At 46.8% G+C, this 21,903-nt stretch overlaps 1 protein-coding gene across 1 annotated transcript in view; it reads left to right on the forward strand.

The window, feature by feature from the left end:
* LOC136593125 (zinc finger protein 182-like) overlaps positions 1-21,284 on the forward strand; it is a 43,603-nt gene extending 22,319 nt beyond the window's left edge. The window contains exons 6-8 of the mRNA XM_066588638.1: positions 11,586-11,918; positions 18,107-18,209; positions 19,732-21,284. Coding sequence (XP_066444735.1) covers positions 11,586-11,918; positions 18,107-18,209; positions 19,732-21,062 — 1,767 coding nt within the window. The 3' untranslated portion in view covers positions 21,063-21,284. The remainder of the gene's footprint in view (positions 1-11,585; positions 11,919-18,106; positions 18,210-19,731) is intronic.
* The last annotated feature ends 619 nt before the right edge of the window (positions 21,285-21,903 follow it).

Below are 21,903 nucleotides of genomic sequence, written 5' to 3' on the forward strand. Positions count from 1 at the left end.
TTCGGACAAACCCTCATTAGCAAGGCACACCTTAGCTAAGCACCACACTACCTCCAACCAAGCACAATCACTGCCTGCGGGACACACCGCTGCCTCTTATCCTAGGTTACATGCTGCCCAACCCCCCGCACGACCCAGTGTCCACACCGCTCATAAAAGTGTCCCTGCACAGCCTTCAGCTGCCCTCATGCCACACACTGCATGCATAGCCACACCACCCTCATGTCTATTTCTCAGTACATCTGCGATGAGGAGGAACCGGAGGCACACACTGCAGAGGGTTGGCAGGGCCAGGCAGCGATCCTCTTTAAAAGGGGCGGGGCGATAGCCCACAATGCTGTACAGAAGCAATGAGAAATCCAATCCTGTGCCACCTCCATCAGGAGCTGCAAACGTGGGCATAGCAATGGGGAAATCGGTCAAGGTGTCGCATAGCTCAATCGACACCGCAACGGGAAAAGCCATCTGCACTCTGCTCCCTACCCAAGTCAGTCAGTGTCTTTGTGCCAGACAGGTCAAACACTGCGATGGGAACTAAGTGGGCACCAACAGCATAGGTGGGTCCTAGGCAACCCAAGACATGAACAAAAAATAAATCTGAGCGGCCAAACATGGCAGACTTGCACCGCGCCCACGACATAGGCCTCGGCCCACAGCTTCAGCAATTGTAGGCAGGAAGCGGACTTTCACTGCACCCAGGACATACACCTTTGCACAAACCCTCAGCAATCGTGGGCCTACAGCGGACTCCAATGCTAGCGCAGCTGTGCACATCTCATTAGCGCTGTATTGGTCCTGTAGTTTGTCCCAATGCAGTGCCCCGGATAGTAGAGCTAACGTCAGATTAAATACAGGTGGGCTTCGGCCCACACTGCATACCCCAGTCAGACTGGGTTTTTTTATAACTAGTCACAGGCAGGTACAACTCCGCAATGGGAATTCCGTGTGCACCCACAGCATGGGTGGGTCCCAGGAAGCCACCGGCGGTACATAAATAAATCCCATTGCAGTGCCCTGCACAGCTGAGCTAACGTCAGATAAAATACAGGTGGGCTTCGGCCCACACTGCATGCCCCAGTCAGACTGGGGTTTTTATAAGTAGACACAGGCAGGTACAACTCCGCAATGGGAATTCCGTGTGCACCCACAGCATGGGTGGGTCCCAGGAAGCCACCGGCGGTACATAAATAAATCCCATTGCAGTGCCCTGCACAGCTGAGCTAACGTCAGATAAAATACAGGTGGGCTTCGGCCCACACTGCATGCCCTAGTCAGACTGGGGTTTTTATAAGTAGACACAGGCAGGTACAACTCCACAATGGGAATTCCGTGTGCACCCACAGCATGGGTGGGTCCCAGGAAGCCACCGGCGGTACATAAATAAATCCCATTGCAGTGCCCTGCACAGCTGAGCTAACGTCAGATAAAATACAGGTGGGCTTTAGCCCACACTGCATGCCCCAGTCAGACCGGTGTTTTTAATTCATAGACACAGGCAGGTACAACTCCCTAATGTGAAGTCCCTGTGGACCGACAGCATGGGTAGCTCCCTGGAACCCACCGGCGGTACATAAATACATCCCATTGCAGTGCCCTGGACAGCAGAGCTAACGTCTGATTAAATACAGGTGGGTTTCGGCCCAAATTGCATGCCCCAGTCAGACTCGAGTTTTTTAAAAGTATACACAGGCAGGTAAATCTCCCTAATGTGAAGTCCGTGTGGATCGACAGCATGGGTGGGTCCCAGGAAGCCACCGGCGTTACATTAATAAATCCCATAGCAGTGCCCTGCATAGCTGAGGTAACGTCAGATAAAATACAGGTGGGCTTTGGCCCACACTGCATGCCCCAGTCAGACCGGCGTTTTTAATACATAGACACAGGCAGGTACAACTCCCCTATGTGAAGTCCCTGTGGACCCACAGCATGGGTGACTACCTGGACCCACCGGCGGTACATTATTACATCCCATTGCAGTGCCTTGGACAGCAGAGCTAACGTCAGATTCAATACAGGTGGGCTTCGGCCAAGAATGTTTTCATTGTTGGAGGAGGAGGACGGGGATGTTTTCGAGGCAGTACAAGTCCTGTCCCCGTGTCCATGGTTATATGCACCTTACCAGTAACCGCGTTGGTGGGATAGTGGTCGCAACTGTGGACCTATTAGCGCAGTTTTATTTAGTTGGTTTTCAGAATGTGGCCAGGATTAAATGGGCCGTGGTGGGGGGCTTTCTTATTGTATAGTTTAAGGTGAAATTCTTGGACTGCCGCCAGACGGACCACTGCGAAAGCATTTGTCAAGAATGTTTTCATTGTTGGAGGAGGAGGGGGATGTTTTTGAAGCAGTACATGTCCTGTCCCCGTGTCCGTGGTTATATGCACCTTCCCAGTGAATTAGTAACATTTCAGTGGTAAGAGTAAGGACAGACCCCTGTAACATTTCATTGGCAGCAGTGAGGACAGACCCCACTAAGATTTCATTTGCAGCAGTATACATAGACCCCAGTAACATTTCAGTAGTATAAGTATAGACAGACCCCAGTAACAGTTCAGTAGTATAAGTCTAGACAGACCCCAGTAACAGTTCAGTTCCAGCAGTGTAGACAGACCCCAGTTACATTTCAGTTCCAGCAGTGCAGACAGACCCCTGTAACATTTCAGTAGTATCATTAGGGACAGGCCCCAGTAACATTTCAGTAGCAACAGTATAGACAGACCCCAGTAACATTTCATTTACAGGAGTATTGACAGACCCCAGTAACATTTCAGTAGTATCAGTTGCGACATGCCCCAGTCACATTTCAGTTCCAGCAGTGCAGACAGACCCCAGTAACATTAACGTAGAAGCAGTATGGGCAAAGCAGCAGATTCGCATTTCCCTGGCAGCAGTGTAGGGAGAGCACAGCATTTGTAACATTTCAGTAGTAGCAGTATAGACGGGCCCCAGTAACATTTACGTCGAAACAGTATGGGCAAAGCAGCAGATAAACTTTTCCCTGGCAGCAGTGTAGGGAGAGCATACTATTGGTAAGATTTCAGTAGTAACAGTATAGACAGGCCCCAGTAACATTTACGTAGAAGCAGTATGGGCAGAGCCCACTATTAGTTACATTTCTGTTATAGCAGTATAGACATGCCCCAGTAACATTTCCGTTGAAGCATTATAGGCAGAGCCCAGTATTAGTTGAATTACAGTAGTAACAGTATAGACCAACCAAGGTAACATTTCAGGAGCAGAAGTATCAGCAGACCGAAGTAACATTTCTGTTGCAGAAGTCTAGTCATACCCCTCTAGCGTTACAGTGGCAGAAGTATAGGTAGGCAGAACAGAGTTACATTTCTGTAGCACAAGTGTAGGCCAACCCCAGAAATAGTGGCGTACCATGAGTGCAGGCGAAGCCCATAAAAATTACTTGGATTACATTGTAGGCGAGGGCTCGAAAAATTGGTGTACCGACAGTACAAATACACCCCAGAAAAATTGCCCATGCCCAACCCAGAGGGCAGGTGAAACCCATTAATCGCTTAGCTTACTGTGGCTTAATTTGTAACTAGGCCTGGAGGCAGCCCAGTCAAAATAAAAATTGGTTCAGGTGGAAGTTTCAATGCTTTAATGAGAATTAAAACAGATAAATATTATTTTGAAAAGTTATCAGCCTTTTGGCCCACAGAAAAATTGCCCGTTCGGGGTGATTACGTGAGGTTTCAGGAGGAGGAGCCGGAGGAGGAGGACGAATATCATACACAGATTGACAAAGCTCTTTAGGTACCGCTGCTGTCCGCTGGTGGAGAAGAGAAGTCTTGGGAAATCCAGGCTTTGTTCATCTTTATGAGTGTAAGCCTGTCGGCGCTGTCAGTTGACAGGCGGGTACGCTTGTCCGTGATGTTTCCCCCAGCTGCACTAAACACCCTCTCTGACAAGACGCTAGCTGCAGGGCAAGCCAGCACCTCCAGGGCATACAGCGCGAGTTCGGGCCACGTGTCCAGCCTGGACACCCAGTAGTTGTATGGAGCAGAGGCGTCACGGAGGACGGTGGTACGATCGGCTATGTACTCCCTCACCATCTTTTTACAGTGCTCCCGCTGACTGAGCCTGGACTGGGAAGGTGTGACACAGTCTTGCTGGGGAGCCATAAAGCTGGCAAAGGCCTTGGAGAGTGTTCCCCTGCCTGCACTGAACATGCTGCCTGATCTCCGTGCCTCCCCTTCTACTTGGCCCTCGGAACTGCGCCTTCTGCCACTAGCGCTGTCGGATGGGAAGTTTACCATTAGTTTGTCCACCAGGGCCCTGTGGTATTGCATCACTCTCAAACCCCTTTCCTCTTCTGAAATGAGAGTGGAAAGGTTCTCCTTATACCGTGGGTCAAGCAGTGTGTACACCCAGTAATCCGTAGTGGCCAGAATGCGTCTAATGCGAGGGTCACGAGAAAGGCATGCTAATATAAAGTCAGCCAAGTGTGCCAGGGTACCTGTACGCAACATATGGCTGTTCTCACTAGGAAGATCACGTTGAGGATCCTCCTCCTCCTGAGGCCATACACGTTGAATGGATGAGAGGCAAGCAGCATGGGTACCCTCTGCAGTGGGCCCAGCTGTCTCTTCCTCCTCCTCCTCAGGCTCCTCCCCCTCCTCCTCCACGCGCTGAGATACAGACATGAAGGTGCTCTGACTATCCAGTGACATACTGTCTTCCCCCGCCTCCGTTTTCGCCCGCAAAGCATGAGCCTTTATGCTTTGCAGGGAACTTCTCAACAGGCATAGCAGAGGAATGGTGATGCTAATGATTGCAGCATCGTCGCTCACCATCAGGGTGGACTCCTCAAAGTTTCCAAGGACCTGGCAGATTTCTGCCATCCAGGCCCACTCTTCTGTAAAGAATTGAGGAGGCTGACTCCCACTACACCGCCCATGTTGGAGTTGGTATTCCACTATAGCTCTACGCTGCTCATACAGCCGGACAAAACGTGAAGCATAGAGTTCCACCGTGTGGGCACGTCGCAAAGCAGTCGGTGCACTGGCAGATTAAACCGATGTTGCAGAGTCCGCAGGGTGGCAGCGTCCGTCTTGGACTTGCGGAAATGTGCGCTGACCTGGCGCACCTTGCCGAGGAGGTCTGACAAGTGTGGGTAGCCTTTCAGAAACCGCTAAACCACCAAATTAAAGACGTGGGCCAGGCATGGCACATGCTTGAGGCTGTCGAGCTGCAGAGCCGCCACCAGGTTACGGCCGTTGTCACACACGACCATGCCTGGTTGGAGGCTCAGTGGCGAAAGCCAGCGGTCGGTCTGCTCTGTCAGACCGTGCAACGGTTCGTGGGCCGTGTGCCTCTTCTCTCCTAAGCTGAGAAGTTTCAGCACGGCCTGCTGACGCTTGCCCACCGCTGTGCTGCCGCGCCGCGCGACATCGACTGCTGGCGACGTGCTGCTGCTGACATGTCTTGATTGCGAGGTAGAGGTTGCGTTGGAGGAGGAAGGTTTAGTGGAGGTGGCATACACCGCTGCAGATACCAGCACCGATCTGGGGCCCGCAATTCTGGGGGTGGGTAGGACATGAGCGGCCCCAGGCTCTGACTCGGTCCAAGCCTCCACTAAATTCACCCAATGTGCCATCAGGGAGATATAGTGGCCCTGCCCACCTGTGCTTGTCCACGTGTCCGTTGTTAAGTGGACCTTGCCAGTAACAGAGTTGGTGAGGGCGCGTACAATGTTGCGTGAGACGTGGTCATGCAGGGCTGGAACGGCACACCGTGAAAAATAGTGGCGACTTGGGACAGGATGGGGCGGGGCCGCCACCGCCATAATGTTTTTGAAAGCCTTAGTTTCCACCAGCCTGTAGGGGAGCATCTCCAGGCTGATCAATTTGGCTATGTGGACATTTAAAGCTTGAGCGTGCGGGTGCGTGGCGGCGTATTTGCGCTTTCACTCCAACGATTCTCTTAGCGATAGCTGGACGCTGTGCTGAGAGACATTGCTGGATGGGGCCGAGGACAGCGGAGGTGAGGGTGTGGGTCCAGGCCAGGAGACGGCCGTGCCTGTGTCGTCAGAGGTCGGTTGGATCTCAGTGGCAGGTTGGGGCCCAGGGGGAGAGGCAGTGGCGCAAGCCGGAGGCGGTGAACGGCCTTCGTCCCACCTTGTGGGGTGCTTGGCCATCATATGCCTGCACATGCTGGTGGTGGTGGCTCCCCGGCTGATCTTGGCGCGACAAAGGTTGCACACCACTTTTCGCCGGTCGTCCGCGGTCTCAGTGAAAACCTGCCACACCTTAGAGCACCTTGGCCTCTGCACGGTGGCGTGACGCGAGCGGGTGCTTTGGGAAACAGCTGGGGGATTATTCGCTCTGGCCCTGCCTCTACCCCTGGCCACCCCACTGCCTCTTCCAACCTGTCCTGTGGCTGCAATTGCCTCCCCCTCTGAAGACCGGTCCTCAGTTGGCTTATCACACCAAGTGGGGTCAGTCACCTCATCGTCCAGCGGCTCTTCTTCCGAATCCTCTGTGCGCTCCTCCCTCGGACTTACTGCCCTTACTACTACCTCACTGATAGACAACTGTGTCTCATCGTCATCATCCTCCTCACCCACTGAAAGCTCGAGACAGTTGCCGAAAGTCCCCAGGCTCATTCCCCGGACCCCGGGAACTTTCCAAAGGTTGGGCATCGGTCACGACAAACTCCTCCGGTGGAAGAGGAACCATTGTTGCCCAATCTGGGCAGGGGCCCGAGAACAGTTCCTGGGAGTCTGCCTGCTCATCAGAATGTGTCATTTTCATGGAGTGAGGAGGCTGGGAGGAAGGAGGAGCAGCAGCCAGAGGATTCAGAGTTGCAGCCGTGGACGGCGTAGAAGACTGGGTGGTCGATAGATTGCTGGATGCACTTTCTGCCATCCACGACAGGACCTGCTCACACTGCTCGGTTTTTAATAAAGGTCTACGACGTGGACCCAAAAATTGTGATATGAAGCTAGGCACCCCAGAAACTGTCCTCTCTCCTACTCCCGAAGCAGCCGGCTGTGATTTGCCTGGACCAGGAACTCGGCCTATACCCACACCCTCACTTGCAATTCCGCATCCTCGCCCGCGTCCACGTCCTCTACCCCTACCCCTACCCTTCAGCATGGTGGATTAAGAATCGAGCAGACACTGAGCAGTGTAAAAAATTTTTGTAATTATTGCCGCGCAGTTGGTGCCTGTCAACGTTTATACAACGCAAAAATATGCCTGAGCTAAATTATAAGGAAGGATGCAAGCAGGACTAGCTGAGCACTATGCAGTTGAGATTCACCTCCAGTCCCACAGGCCACGCAGTAATGTGCACTGGGTTACAAGCAGACGGAAAAAAGGAGTCCTTTTTAAAAATTTGTTTTTTTCCAATAAAATGCAGGCAATGGAGCGTGTATTGGACTCTCCCTCTATGGCTGTCTGGCACCGTACACTGCGCCGGCAGCTGCCTGGTAACCCAGAGCGCAGAAAAATAATAGTGCTTTTTAAATGTGCACTTGGAGGCAGAGAGCGCTTACGTAACGCTAACTGCCCCCAGCAAAAAATGCAACTGAAGGCTGAACTGAGGCCATGCAGTGCAATGCTGAGGTACTACAACTCCCAGCAACCACGGAGCTAAATGCACAGGTAGACAGGATTCCACACTACCACTGTCCCTGCCTCACCAATACTTCCCCTATACTACTTAGTACAGACTGCAGCCTGAGAACGCTATAGCTGTAATGGGGCTGCACGCCCGATATACAAAAAAAAAAAAAGGCAAAACTGCTCCCAGCACCGACAACAGTAGTGCACTAGGTGAGCTGTGGCCCTAAGAAGGACCGTTGGGGTTCTTGTAGACGCTAACACTCTCCCTATAGCAGCAGCAGCACTCTCCCTAATCTCTGCCAGTGTGTGTCTGAGGCGAGCTCCGGGCGGAGCTGATTTAAATACTCCGGGGTCACTTGATCTCGCCAGCCACTCACTGCAGGGGGGGTGGGATAGGGCTGGAACGTCACAGGAGGAAGTTGTAATGCCTTCCCTGCGTTTCTATTGGCCAGAAGATGGCGCAAATCTTTCAGGGAAGGAAATGGAATTGACTCGAACACCGCATGGTGCTCGGCTCGGGTAACGAACATCTCGAACACCCTAATACTCGAGTATCCAGCTCGGACGAGTACGCTCGCTCATCTCTACCAGAGACATTAGATCAGTTGTGTCAAACTCAAGTTTACCAAGGACCACATCAGCGTTATGGTTGCCTTCAAAGGGCTGATTGTAATTGTAAGACTATAAATGAAGTAGCAGGCTGGATTTGATCCAGGGACCTTAATTTGACACATATGCATTAAATGAAGTCCGTGGGAAAAGAATGATCAAGGTCGGCTTTTCCTAAAACGTGATCATTTTTTGGAAGTTTCAACACTCAACAAGCCACAAGTAAACAATGCAACTGAATTTTGAACCCTGTAATACATGCAGGGTGTATTTCTAAAGCTGAAAACATGGCTGAGAGTTAAATAATTAAAAATATATTTCTGTCTTTCCCTTAACCCCTTAGTGACGGCCCCATTGCCTTTTTATGTCCTTGCCTGCTGGGCTTAATTCCTAGAGGACGTAAAAACATGCCTCCTCTAGGAATGAAAGCCCTGCAGGCTCAGGACGTGATTGCTCCATGCTGCCGGTTACCGGAGGTAGCCGACAGCATGGAGCTGTCATCCAGGACTGCGGGACCCCACCCCCGGTCACACGATCACCAGTATCCACCGGATACCGGCGATCGCATTAAAGTTACCAAGAGTTAAAAGCAGTTGAGATTTCAGCTCCCCTTACGGATCAGATCCATAAGCTGAGCTGAGAGTACTCACCCCCCACTCCCACCCCCACCTCCGTCCTCCGCGCCGTCCGGCATCATCTTCTTTCTTCCTGGTCCTGCCGCCGGCATCTGCTCGCCAGACGCATTATGTCACGCGCATGCGCAGGGAGCCGTGAGGCCCGGGGAATTTAAAAACTCCCTGCTCCCGGCTAGTATGAGTAGCCGAGAGCAGGAAGCTGTCACTGGAAGCTGCTGTATGCAGTTCCCGGTCACATGATCGCTGCTATCCAATGGATAGCAGTGATCATGTAGAAGTAAATAAAAAAAGTTTAAAAAGTGAAAAAAAAAAAGAAAAGTTCATATCCTATGGATCATATCCATGAGGGGAGATGAAATTAGGTACCTAAGGCCCCCAGATTTATCCGCGGACCTTGCCCAGCTTCTGCGCACGCGTCCGTTGCCAAAATGGCAGACGCAGGCGTAAAAGCCACAGATTGGCGGGGTAATTTAAAATCTCCCCGCAACTGGCTACTAAATGTAGCCAAGAGCCTGGAAATTTCATGGGGTGTCATGGTACGCTTTTCCTAGTCATGTGATCACGGTTATCCAATGACCCCTGACGGGATCCTTATCTGCGGACCTTTCCCCAGTTTTGGGGCATTCGGCCGTTGCCAAAATGGCAGACGCAAGCGCAGAAGCTGGGGAGGGCAAGGGGAAATTTAAAATTTCCTTGCTCCTGGCTAAAGGTAGCCAAGAGCATGGAGATGTCACGGGGGGCCGCAGTGAGTGGTCTTCAGTCACGTGATCGCTATTATCCAATGGATAATGGTGATCACGTAAAAGTTAAGACAGTTAAAGTTTGACGCTCCGTTCAGTTTGGGCCCCGTTGTGCATCCAGACAGAAAATTAGGGCCACAATGGGTATGTTTCTGAACACAGGACAAATGGAGGTATACATTTTGGGGTGAATGTCTGCATTCCTATGTATGCTGTACAAAAAAAACTATTTTTAAAATGACATAATTGCCAAAAAAACAAAAATCATAATTTTTTCCTTCTGCTTTGCTTCGATTCATTTAAAAACGGTGGAGTCAAAATACGCAGTACACCCCTAGATGAATGCATTAAGGGGTGTAGTTTTTAAAATGGGGTCATTTTTAGGGGTTCTCTATCGTTTCAGCCGCTCAGGGCGTCTACCAGTGTGCAATAGGGCCTGAAACCCCTTCAACCAAAATGTCTGTTCTGAAAACCACCCACTGCTGCTTTCGGTTAGGGCCCCATTGTGCATACGGACAAAAATTACAGTTTTTCAAACATGCGTCCAGAATAAAGTAAAGAGATGGAAATATATATCTTAGCAAAAATTTCTACAATATGTTTGCACATATTTGAGATATTACAGTTGAAAATGTGAAAAAAAGACAAATTCTGTGGGTCTATTTTTACCACCTAATTAAAGTATAATATGTGGCGAAAAAACAATATCAGAATCACTGGGATATGCAAAACCTTTACGGAGTTATGATATGTTAAGTGATACACGTCAGATTTCCAAAATTTGCTCCGTTACTAAGGCGCAAACAGGCTTCGTCACTAAGGGGCTAAAGCACCACTCTGGCAAAAACCACATTTTCCCATCCCTGTACCCCTCCTCTGCTTTTCTGCTGTGTTCTAAATGTCTCTGAATATTTCCTATATACATTGCAGTTACTTCCATGGAGTGCAGTCTTTTGTCTACTTACCAGGCACTGTTCTGATGTTAAGATCTGTCCCTCCTTTGTCTTCCACTCTTCTAAGCAATCAATCCTATGGTGCATCAATATTACATGATTAGTTAGTACCATCTCTGCCTGCTGGGAGGTGATATTATTAACTTCTGCATTCACCTAAGTAACCTATAGACCACGAGTACACAGTCAGGTGGCTGAACTGTCATCTCTTTCACTATAAATGTTTGACAAGAACTGCTAATCATCAGCTGTAACTGTGATAGGAGTCTCCGTATCCCCCTCTAAAGAGCTTGTCTGGTAGGGTCCATCACACAAGAATTATGCTTACTGTAAAACTGACTTTTTGGGATGAACATAAAGCACAGTAAATCTGAGATGTTCAGAATTGAAACCACATAACATACAGTGTGTTTAGCCATGTTAAATATACATGTATATGATGTACCTGAGGGTATCATTGAGTCGCCATCTAATATCTACTGTATGTCCAGTTTCTAGACCTGCAGCTATGTAGCAATCAGAGTACCCCGTTTCCCCGAAAATAAGACATGTCTTATATTAATTTTTGCTCCCAAATATGCGCTACGTCTTATTTTCAGGGGGTGTCTTATTTCGCCGCGGCAAATCCGTCTGTGGCTGCTAATCCCTCAATTGGCCAGCTTTGTGGACGAAATTTCTCAGAAATCTCGTCCACATGGGACAGCGAATCTGTCACGGCAAAGCTGGGAGAAGCCAGTGTTGTGGTGCGGATTCACTGGCCACAGAAACGGAAAAGCGTGCAGCCAGGTCGCTTCAAAACCCGCGGCTAAGTGCCGTGGGTTTTGAAGCAGCGCTTTCCCGGCGGAAATCTCGCTGTTTATCGCTGTGGCCAAACTGCGAGATTTCCGCTGGAAATACGCTCTGTGAGAACCCAGCCTTAAGAATCACACACAGGTTGCCTGACTCACACACAGAGCCATGAAAAAATAAGGGCTGTAAAGTAACGTACCTGTCTGCTGACTTTAATTACCGGTACCGTATCACCGACAGAAGGTTCTGTACCACTTGTAATCAGGGATGGTATTGCAGCTTCCGGCCACCAGGGGGAGCTCATCACAGCAGACGTGTACAGCAGGAACAGAACATACAGTATGGCATTTTCCAGCCAGCAGGGGGAGCTCACGACAGCACACTCGTACAGCACCGCAGGGACAGGATAACGGCAGCAGGAGAAGGGGTAACGGCAGACTGCAGATCTACCGATACATCTGGAGGTTAGCGACAACGGGGATGGCAGCAGGGGACAGCCCTCTTGACTTGCCTGCACATTTACAAGCGATGGCCGTGGAACATCGGGAACATCGGGTGGCAGGTGACTGTCTTCATATCCTGCATGCAGCTGCTCTGCAACGGACGGTGAAGGTAGGGGACAGCAGCGGTGGGCTAAAAAGAATCATAGCTGCATGCTCTGGTGTTCTGTTCATCGGGCATGCTTATATACAAACACACTTTACTATGCCTTACTATCGGGGGGGCTTATATTTGGGACTTCTGCAAATGTCTTACTATGTCTTACTTTCAGGGGGCGTCTTATTTTCGGGGAAACACGGTAGTTAGAACATAACCCACTCAGACAAGGGGTTTCCTACTGGACCTTCTATGGGCAGCCAGCCAAAATAACATCACCCAGAAGTATGGTGGGGTTCAGTAAAAGTGTCAGGGGTTTAAAGAATTGGTTTAAAATGACGTTGAGAAGGCTGAACTATTCAATTACTATTTTGCATCTGTTTTCTCTTGGAAAGTAGATGTAACATCAACTGATTTTTCCTGTGCCAATGAAAGAATAAAATAATGCAGGCCATCTATTGGAACTTCTATTGCAAATTCTGCCTTTTGAACATACCCTAAAGGGTTATGGAGGGTCTAGATTGCTGTGTATTTAGGTGGGATCTGGACTGGGTTCCGTATTTAAGGGGGGTTTAATTCAAAAAGGCATTGACCCGGGGTCTTTTTTTACAAGAGGGTCTGACTTGGTATCTGTGTTTAGGGTGGATCTAGGCTTGGGTCTCTATTTAGGTTAGGGTCTGGCACAGGGTCTGTATTTGGGGGTGTTGGGATCTATAGTTTTCCATAGTTCTTCTTCTCACAATGCCATAAGGAACCTTCTGAAGGGGGAGCTCACATGTATCAGCCACAGGTTGGCTGCAAGGGGAACAAAATACCATTCTGACATGGGTTTACCACAAATCGGCCATTTGTTCAAACAGACTGGCAAAGCTGTGCGGTTTAGTGAATGATACTGCTGTTTGTTCTGATGGCCTCTTGCCTTTCCCATGATCCACCTCAGGTTTGTGATGTGGTCACGGGTCCCTCTACCCTTGTAGAATTTAGCTTTTATATCAAGAATTTACTGGTCAATGATATTGTCTAAATGCCCCTAAATGATTTTGTGAAGTACCTTGCTAGCATGGGGAATCAGAGAGATTGTTCTATAGTATCTACAGACCTTGACATCACCCTTCTTAGGCAGTGAAATGAAACTGATCTTTCCCAATCCTTTGGCTATATGCAGGTGTTCCAGATTGTCCGCCATAGTGTTATTAGTGCAGCTCGCGGGACTGGTTAGGGCAGCTCTGCAATGATTCTATTGATGCCAGATGTTTTGCTGTCTGGTAGCTGCCTCATCGCCCACTTCACTTTCCAATAGGTCTGGTTCCAGATCCTCTTGGCTCCCATGTTCCTCTGCATGGTCACTGTTGCGCTGACTTATAGTCCTTCTGTATATTCTTTCCATCTCTTCTTCATGTCTTACTGGTCACGGATTTCATTCCCATCGTGGTCCTTTATGGCTGCTTGGCAGGCAGAGAAAGGCTTCTTCATCTTTTTCAAAATGGCAAATAATTCCCTTGTTTGACCCTTCTTAAAGGCCAATTCAAGGCTCCTGCATCGGGCGTTCAGGAAATTTTTGTTGTCTTTCCTGTCTTGTCTCTATGCGGCAGTGATCCTGAGGTGGCTGGACATAAATGATCAGGGTATTGGGTTGAAAATAGATGGAAGAACCATCAGTAATCTAAGATACAGAGATGATGCGTTTTACCTGCAGATGCAAGGCATTTTCATGGCAAAAACGCCTCCCATCACTTCTGGGAAGTAGCGATCGACAAATGTTTCCCATTGTTTTCAGTGGGAAGTGTTATCAGACCACACTGGTACCGATCTGATGACCACGTTGCCAGGTGCCAAATTGGTAGATATGGAAGCCCGTGATGAGGAGATTTTGCTAGCATTATTTATCAATAGCATGAAATCACTCCGTGTTATGTCAAGACACTTCTCGAATGAATTCTACTTTATTATCAATATTACCAATTCTTATACAGAAAGACAAGGGCGTATCCAAATGTTGCCTGGTACAAAGATTAGTGTTACGTAGCTTACTGTTACAAAGGTGAAAATACTTATTGATCATAAGACTTATTGACATCTAACAAATAGTCTTAAAGCTCTTAAGGCTCATCTCAGACATAGAAATTACCTAAGTCAGGATATTGCTGTTGCATTAGACAATATTTCTGCTCTAGTTGTGTGTCTTCTCTGTTAACATAGCTTAGCCTTATTTAATTTGTCTATTGACTTCTTATCTTAAAATTCTAGTTCCTGGCGCTAAAAAAAGCATAGGTTTTAGTCTTCTATTTAAGGGTCAATAGTCCAATACAAGGTAAGAAACATACACTTATTGCATTCTGAAACTTAACACTTTATATTCCACAACAAAAGCATTGCATCGCATGCCATGAGATGTGGTTTCCTGTGTCATTGAAAACTATATGCAATGTGCTCTGAGGAAAGCAAAAAGATAGAACATGCAGTGATTTTTTTTTCTTCCCGCACTGCACAAGTCTCCTGATTTTCTTGACCGTGTGAAAGTGAGCATATGCTTACTCTCCTTGGCATACCTGCGGACAGCAGGGGAATACCCAGCAGAATAAGTATAGGACCTGCATCACTGGATTCAGCGCTTCAGCTCCTATGAGCCCTTAAATTTAGTTTATGGGACTCATAGGTGCGGACAAGGCAGTGCAGTTTTTGGAAGTGCTAATCAGCTTATCAGCTGCTTTTATTGTGATATTTGTATCATTAGATAAAGATCTTAAAGCATCAAATTCACATTTACTCATGTTTGGTTTCCCAAATTTGGATTTACCATCAAAACACCTTAACTTTGCCACATCTTTTTGGACCAACGCAATGTAGGCCTCAAGGCAGGGATTGGAACAAGGAGGTAAATAGTAGCTTTTGTTGCGCAGACCAACACCCACCAGGGAAAAGCCCCCACGGGGGTTGGTCTGCGCAACAGCACCACTGGATTTATCAGAGAAAGTATTTCTCTCTTTTTAAATCAAGGTCAAGCTGAAACCAGTCCACATACCCAGTTTTTGGGCAAAAAGATAGACCCTTAGCGAGTACCTTACTTTTGGTGGCGGACAACGGTCTGGAAGATATATTCACTACTAGACTAGATTCGACATCGATCGTCCCAGTGGTGGCCTTGATGTCGGTACTTTGTTTCTGTTGTGCATAGTCTCTCTTGAGGGTCCTTTTATGCTTGACACCTCCTCTTCGCTTGCTGTGTCGTGGTCTTCTTTTTTCTTGCATTTGTTGGACATGCCCCGCCCTAAAAAGGACTGGTTAGAAGGGGTAGTGGCACATGACGAGTCATCTGTGGAGTATGATAAACTAGGAGACTGATTGGTCCTTGGACGGTTCCTATATCTTTTTCCTCTAGATCTAGGTTTGTTCCTTTGAGGACCTTGTTCATAGCCATGGTGAGTCTTTAATGCCTGCCAAGAAAAGACAGCACCCTCTTCATAGTCAGGTTGGTCACGAAACCATTTGGATCGTTTTCAATCCTCCAGATCTTCCTTGAATCCCTTCAAGAAGGAGTCAAATTTCATACGTCGAGAATCCCAATCTTGTTCAGTTACTTTACTGGTGATCTCAAACTCAATCGAAGAAAATAGCTACCTAAGAGCACAGGGCAACAAGCAGTCATATAGCAGCATAATAGGGTATAAACCACAGTATAGTTAAATAGATGTAGACAAGGAAAAGCACCAGCTGCCGGTAAGATCGGGGCTAAACAAGGCGCAGGCGTCATGACGTAGAGGCACTGTGTATCAATATGGTAGAGCTATACACAGCAGAAGCTATGAGCGGTGATCATGTGGCAGCGTCTGATCACGTGAGAAAGACGGGGTTCACGTGACCGTGCGTGTGACGTCAGCGCGTCGTGTAGTACCAGTGAGTGCATAGTAACAAGTGATGCGTGAACGTTATGCGTCATCTAGAGAAGTATATAGTAAAAACATACTAATAAGGAGTAATAGATGTAATGAAAACCGGCAATATAGCAATATATAAGTGGAATAGACCAGAAATGGTGTCAGGTGAAAAACCATACAGAAATTAACACATGCGTGAAAAATATAGGGTGATGCTCATGATGGACTGTGGTAAAGATGTCAGGGGAAAAAAGGGCTGGAACATGGACCAAATGAAGATCCTAAAAAAAGACAAAGAAAAAAGCCGTGGGGGCTTTTCCCTGGTGGGTGTGGTCTGCGCAACAAAAGCCACTATTTACCTCCTTGTTCCAATCCCTGCCCTGAGGCCTACATTGCGTTGGTCCAAAAAGATGTGGCAAAGTTAAAGTGTTTTGATGGTAAATCCAAATTTGGGAACCCAAACATGAGTAAATGTGAATTTGATGCTTTAAGATCTTTATCTAATGATACAACTATCACAATAAAAGCAGCTGATAAGGGCGGGGCGCTCGTTGTAATGGACACTACTAAATATCTTAATGAGGTCATGCCACAATTATGAAGCATTGAAGTCTGATCCCACTGCTCGACTTCAAATTCAGAATTTTACTGAATGATGCTATGATGGACGGCACCATTGATGCCGAACTCCTTCGCTTCATTGAGGTCCTACATCCTAAATCTCCAACCCTCTACATCCTACCTAAAATTCATAATGATTTGTTGAACCCCCTTGGAGACCGATTGTCTCAGCATGTGGTTCTATCTTCACAAACGCAGCAATATTCCTTGATAAAATACTACGTCCTTTTGCCAACAATGCTCTCTCCTTCGTACAAGATACTGGTGACTTCCTATCTAAAATCTTTTATCCCGCAGGTTGTTTTTGTGAGTGCCGTGGTCTCCTCTCTTCTACGGCCCACGGCACTTCTACTTTGGGATCCTCGCCTGTTGTGAGAGTGAGGGTCTACCTTCTTGTGTAATGCATTCCCAATATAATACAAATACATTAGTAGCCTGCACAAAAGCACAGCCAACACCCAACATATGCATTATAGCCAGCTGTAGTTACTCCACACACATACAATCCTGCCTTTACACTCAGGGCAGACCACTTAAACCATGCACGCAAAACAGAAATTCTGGGTGAAGGCTCGTGTCCCAGAATGGCGAGCAGATGACAATCAATGATATTAGAGGCTTCCTCAAAGTGATAGTTTAGTCTAACTGCGCTCACAATGTATGGTCCTCTAGACCCGCTTATAATTTCTACCCCTGGTCCCGGGGAGTCAGTGATTGGAAAGGGTTTAAATACCTCCAAGCTCTTGTGTATGTGTCCCATTTGATTTGAACACTATTTATGTGCAGGAAACCCCTACCAGACTCATTGGGCAGAACTGTCGCTTCTACATTTTCCTGGGGTGAGAGCATACGACAATTCCCTTGGACCTCTGAATGACCCAGGGGGATAACCCTACTTCATTCCATAAGGACATACAACTTTGCATTGATAACCTCCATATCTAATTAAAAATGTTATCACTTGGCCTAAGGACCCCAATCATGTCAGAATTGGGAACCAGGGACACCAGGACTGCGACGGTGACAAGAGGGCATCCTCTACGTCTAAAGGAAAGAAGGTTGTATCACCAACTCAGAAGGGGATTCTTAACTGTAAGAGCAGTGAGAACCTGGAACTCTCTGCCTGAGGAAGTGACAAAATCGATCGAGGAGTTTGAGGGAAAAGATGTCTTTTTAGTGTGCTACGATATTACAGGGTATAGACATTTAATAACCAGAAGGGTTGTGATCCGGGTATCTTCCAACTATCCATCTTAGAGGCAGGTAGGAACTTTTTCAAATATTGATCCAGTGATTGTTCTGATTGACACTATGGAGTTGAGAAGGAATTTTTTCCTCCCAAAAATGAGCAAATTGGCTACTGCCTCCATTAGGGGTTTTTTTTTTTGCTGCCTTCCTCTGGATCAACATGCAGGAGTGGGTGGAAACGGGCTGAAGTGGATGGACACTTGTCTTTTTTCAGCCTAGCATACTATTTTACTATGTTAGATGAGCTCCAAATCAAATGTCATGAACCCGGTGACAGAATCCCTTTAACGAGCAGTTGTAATCTAAGTAAATCTGCACCCACTTTGACATGACTCTGATAACTACTGCTGTCAGGTCATTTTTGGTCATCATGATGATTAATGATCATTTCTAGTGATGTAAAACCTTGCACACGACTTCTCCAACCGTCTGCTGACTCTTACAACATTTGTCTCACAGCTTTTGTTCCAGGATGAAGATTTAACCAATATTAATGCTACAGAGAAAAATGTGAGGGGCGATCAGCGGTGTAAAGAGGGGATTCCTACAGGTAACCGCCCAGGTGAGTAGTAACCACTAAATACAGCAGAGAAGAGTCACAGATTCTCCTCGGTCACCGGCTGCAGATAGTTATGTAGATTCCATGGCGACCTAGAGCAAAACTAAGAATGCTCCTCCCCCACTGGGATAAATATAATATTATATTTTCTTATCTATGGGGCCAAACCTTGTTTCAGCGCACTCTCCCCATCAAGCTGCCCACTATAGTTTCACTAGGTAATAGTGCCACCCCTCCCCCCACTGTTGTGATCTCCCTTTATGTAATAGTGCCCCCTGCTGTTGCCTCAGTTAGTAATGCGACTTCCTCTGAGACTCCGAACATTGGTATAGCTAGAGTCCTATGGGCCCAAGAGCAAACTTTAAACACCAAAAGATTTAATTCCATATCATTCCTGTCCATCTCCAAGTGGCAGCATCATACTTCCATGTGCCCCAAACTACTCCCTCATCCTCCAAGGTCCTGCAAACAGTCCCTATCATCCTCCAAAATGCTCACACCATATTCCACTGTACCCCAAACAGCCCCCATGCTCATCAATGTACCTGAACAGACCCCATTATCCTCCACTTTTCCCCATCTTTCTCAGTTGTGTTGTGTGCTCTCTCACCGGCTCACAATGTGACCTCACTTCTTTCCCCCCGACGCGGTCACTCAACTACAGTGAACACTGGAGCCGGGAGGGAGGTCACTCTTTCAGCCTGTGAGAGAGAGCGGGACACAGCGGTACCATGAGTAAGACTGTCAGCACTAGTAGCGGCAGGAGCTGCCATAGCTTTGAGATCGGGGCAAACTAGGTGGCTATAAACATGTGTGGGGCAACCCAGCTTGGTTGTCACCTGCCCCCCTGCCCCCGGCCTAGTCCTGGTCTGACATGACAGGATATAGAATTATTGCATGTACTAAGCTGTCTTATAGATGAGCAGCTCTATGTTTGCTGTTCACTGTGTGTTCCTGACATCCGGCTTCATGGGAGATTTTATACGAGTTTTTTTTATGGAAAAACAAAAACTGATGTTGGTGCAGAAATGGCCGAACTCCATCTGTATGGAAAATACTATTTCTGTAGCTTGGGCTCGGAGATCTACCGGGAGCAGGAACCCAGAGGTTGTACAGGACTCTGCTGTCCAGTACTTTTCATGACCCTTTTTCTGACCCCTGGGACCCCCATGTTATTGATGAAAACCAGAATTTGCTTGTAAGTCCCGATTCACATCTGTAGTTTTTGGTGATGTTTTCTGCACCAACAATCACTTGGTCTTTAAGTGAGCTGCAAACCAAGCAACTTCGATGAGTGAGCGATTCTCTCTCGCTCTGTCAGGATCCATGTTTACATGGGCTGACAGTCATCCGTAATGGCTCTTTTCAGTGATTACTCTAGCGTCTGTCAGCCTGTGTAAAAGCAACCTTAGATGATAATTACATTTTGCTACATGACTTGTTATTTGTATAGAAATGTTATAAAATATCAGCATCATTTATAAGGTTTGTAGTATTAAAGAATAATCAGCGTTATTCTTGGCAGATGACGGTACCGGGAGCTCAGAGGGAGATCTGATATCTGCAGATACTAAAGCAGAGGATTGTGGTATCACACAAGATACATATGAAGAACCTGCCATTATCCCAGATATCCCCTCAGCCCTTCACACCCAAAATACATCATCTGATCCTCTTATACAGGTCCCATCTTGTGATCCATCACACACTGATAAAGGTCACAGAAGGGGAAAACATCAAGAAACCCATACAGGAGAGAAGCCGTATTCATGTAAAAAATGTGTAGAACGTTTCCGAGTTAAATCACATCTACTTACACATCAGAGAATTCACACAGGAGAGAAGCCATGTTCTTGTTCAGAATGTGGGAAATGTTTTGCACAGAAAGTACTGCTAGTTCAGCATCAAAGAATTCACACAGGAGAGAAGCCATTTTCTTGTTCAGACTGTGGGAAATGTTTTACACAGAAAGCAAACCTGTTTACACATCAGAGAATTCACACAGGAGAGAAGCCATTTTCTTGTTCAGAATGTGGGAAAAGTTTTGCACATAAAGCAAACCTGTTTACACATCAGAGAATTCACACAGGAGAGAAGACATTTTCTTGTTCAGAATGTGGGAAAAGTTTTGCTCATAAAGCAAACCTTTTTAGACATCAGAGAATTCACACAGGAGAGAAACCATTTTCTTGTTCAGAATGTGGGAAAAGTTTTAGAGAGAAACCAGCTCTTGTTGATCATCAGAGAATTAACACAGGAGAGAAGCCGTTTTCTTGTTCAGAATGTGGGAAATGTTTTACACAGAAAGCAAACCTGTTTACACATCAGAGAATTCACACAGGAGAGAAGCCGTTTTCTTGTTCAGAATGTGGGAAAAGTTTTGCTCATAAATCAAAGCTTGTTGATCATCAGAGAATTCACACAGGAGAGATGCCATTTTCTTGTTCAGACTGTGGGAAATGTTTTACACAGAAAGCAAACCTGTTTACACATCAGAGAATTCACACAGGAGAGAAGCCGTTTTCTTGTTCAGAATGTGGGAAAAGTTTTGCACATAAAGCAAACCTGTTTACACATCAGAGAATTCACACAGGAGAGAAGCCGTTTTCTTGTTCAGAATGTGGGAAATGTTTTACACTGAAATCAAAGCTTGTTGATCATCAGAGAATTCACACAGGAGAGAAGCCATTTTCTTGTTCAGAATGTGGGAAAAGTTTTAGACAGAAACCAGCTCTTGCTGATCATCAGAGAATTCACACAGGAGAGAAGCCGTTTTCTTGTTCAGAATGTGGGAAATGTTTTACACGGAAAACAAAGCTAATTCGGCATCAGAAAATTCACACAGGTAAAAAGTAAAGTGACATGTCATACACAAGAAAAAGGAAGCAATTTAGGGCACTAAGTGATGAGTAAGAAATGTATGTAATTACTGATAATTATGTGTTATCCAGAAACAAATAGCATCCGGATAACCCACCTTTATATCAGCCGTGTACATAGAATATTTCACACTGATACATATAACTGCGTCTCTAAACTGGTTTCTAACTGTTGATAAAAGTTTACTTGTATAACTTACATGTCTGTGTTTGGACCGATCTTTCTTCTTCCTTTAGATGATGTTTCCTCAGAACTGATGGAGATGAGGGAGAGCTGGTACCCATTATGTGTATAAGTAGTGAGGGGAGAATCACTGCCGATCCCGGACTTTGTGGAGTTTGTTAGGACATTTTTTTGTTTTGAGAAGGATCCTTTCATAAATGATAACTATAAGAACCTTATTCCACCACTGAGCCCAGCAAGGGCGTCTCCCCTCCATCTCATCGCTATAGGGTCATATACTAGGAAGAGTCGCACACAGTAATATACAGCTGTGATCACATGGGAAAGGTTCTACAACTTCAGTGTAACATATCAGACAATATTTATACAGGACTCCAAAACTTGGGGCGCAAGCAAGCCACCTACACGTTTCACACTCAGGTGAGGTCTTAATAGAATTACATAAGATCTTACTTAGACTTCAAGCCTAACAAAACCCGGACACACATCTCCGTAATCTAGTAAGACTCATGTAGGAAAGGTTTTCTGCGCCAATCACCTACCTGAGAGAGAGGATTAACCCCTTCAATGGCTATAATGTATAAAGAAGTATAATCTTATGTATTTGTACTGACAATATCTGCCCGATCTGAGA

Source organism: Eleutherodactylus coqui, unplaced genomic scaffold (assembly GCF_035609145.1).
Source record: "Eleutherodactylus coqui strain aEleCoq1 unplaced genomic scaffold, aEleCoq1.hap1 HAP1_SCAFFOLD_128, whole genome shotgun sequence".
NCBI classification, from domain to species: domain Eukaryota; kingdom Metazoa; phylum Chordata; class Amphibia; order Anura; family Eleutherodactylidae; genus Eleutherodactylus; species Eleutherodactylus coqui.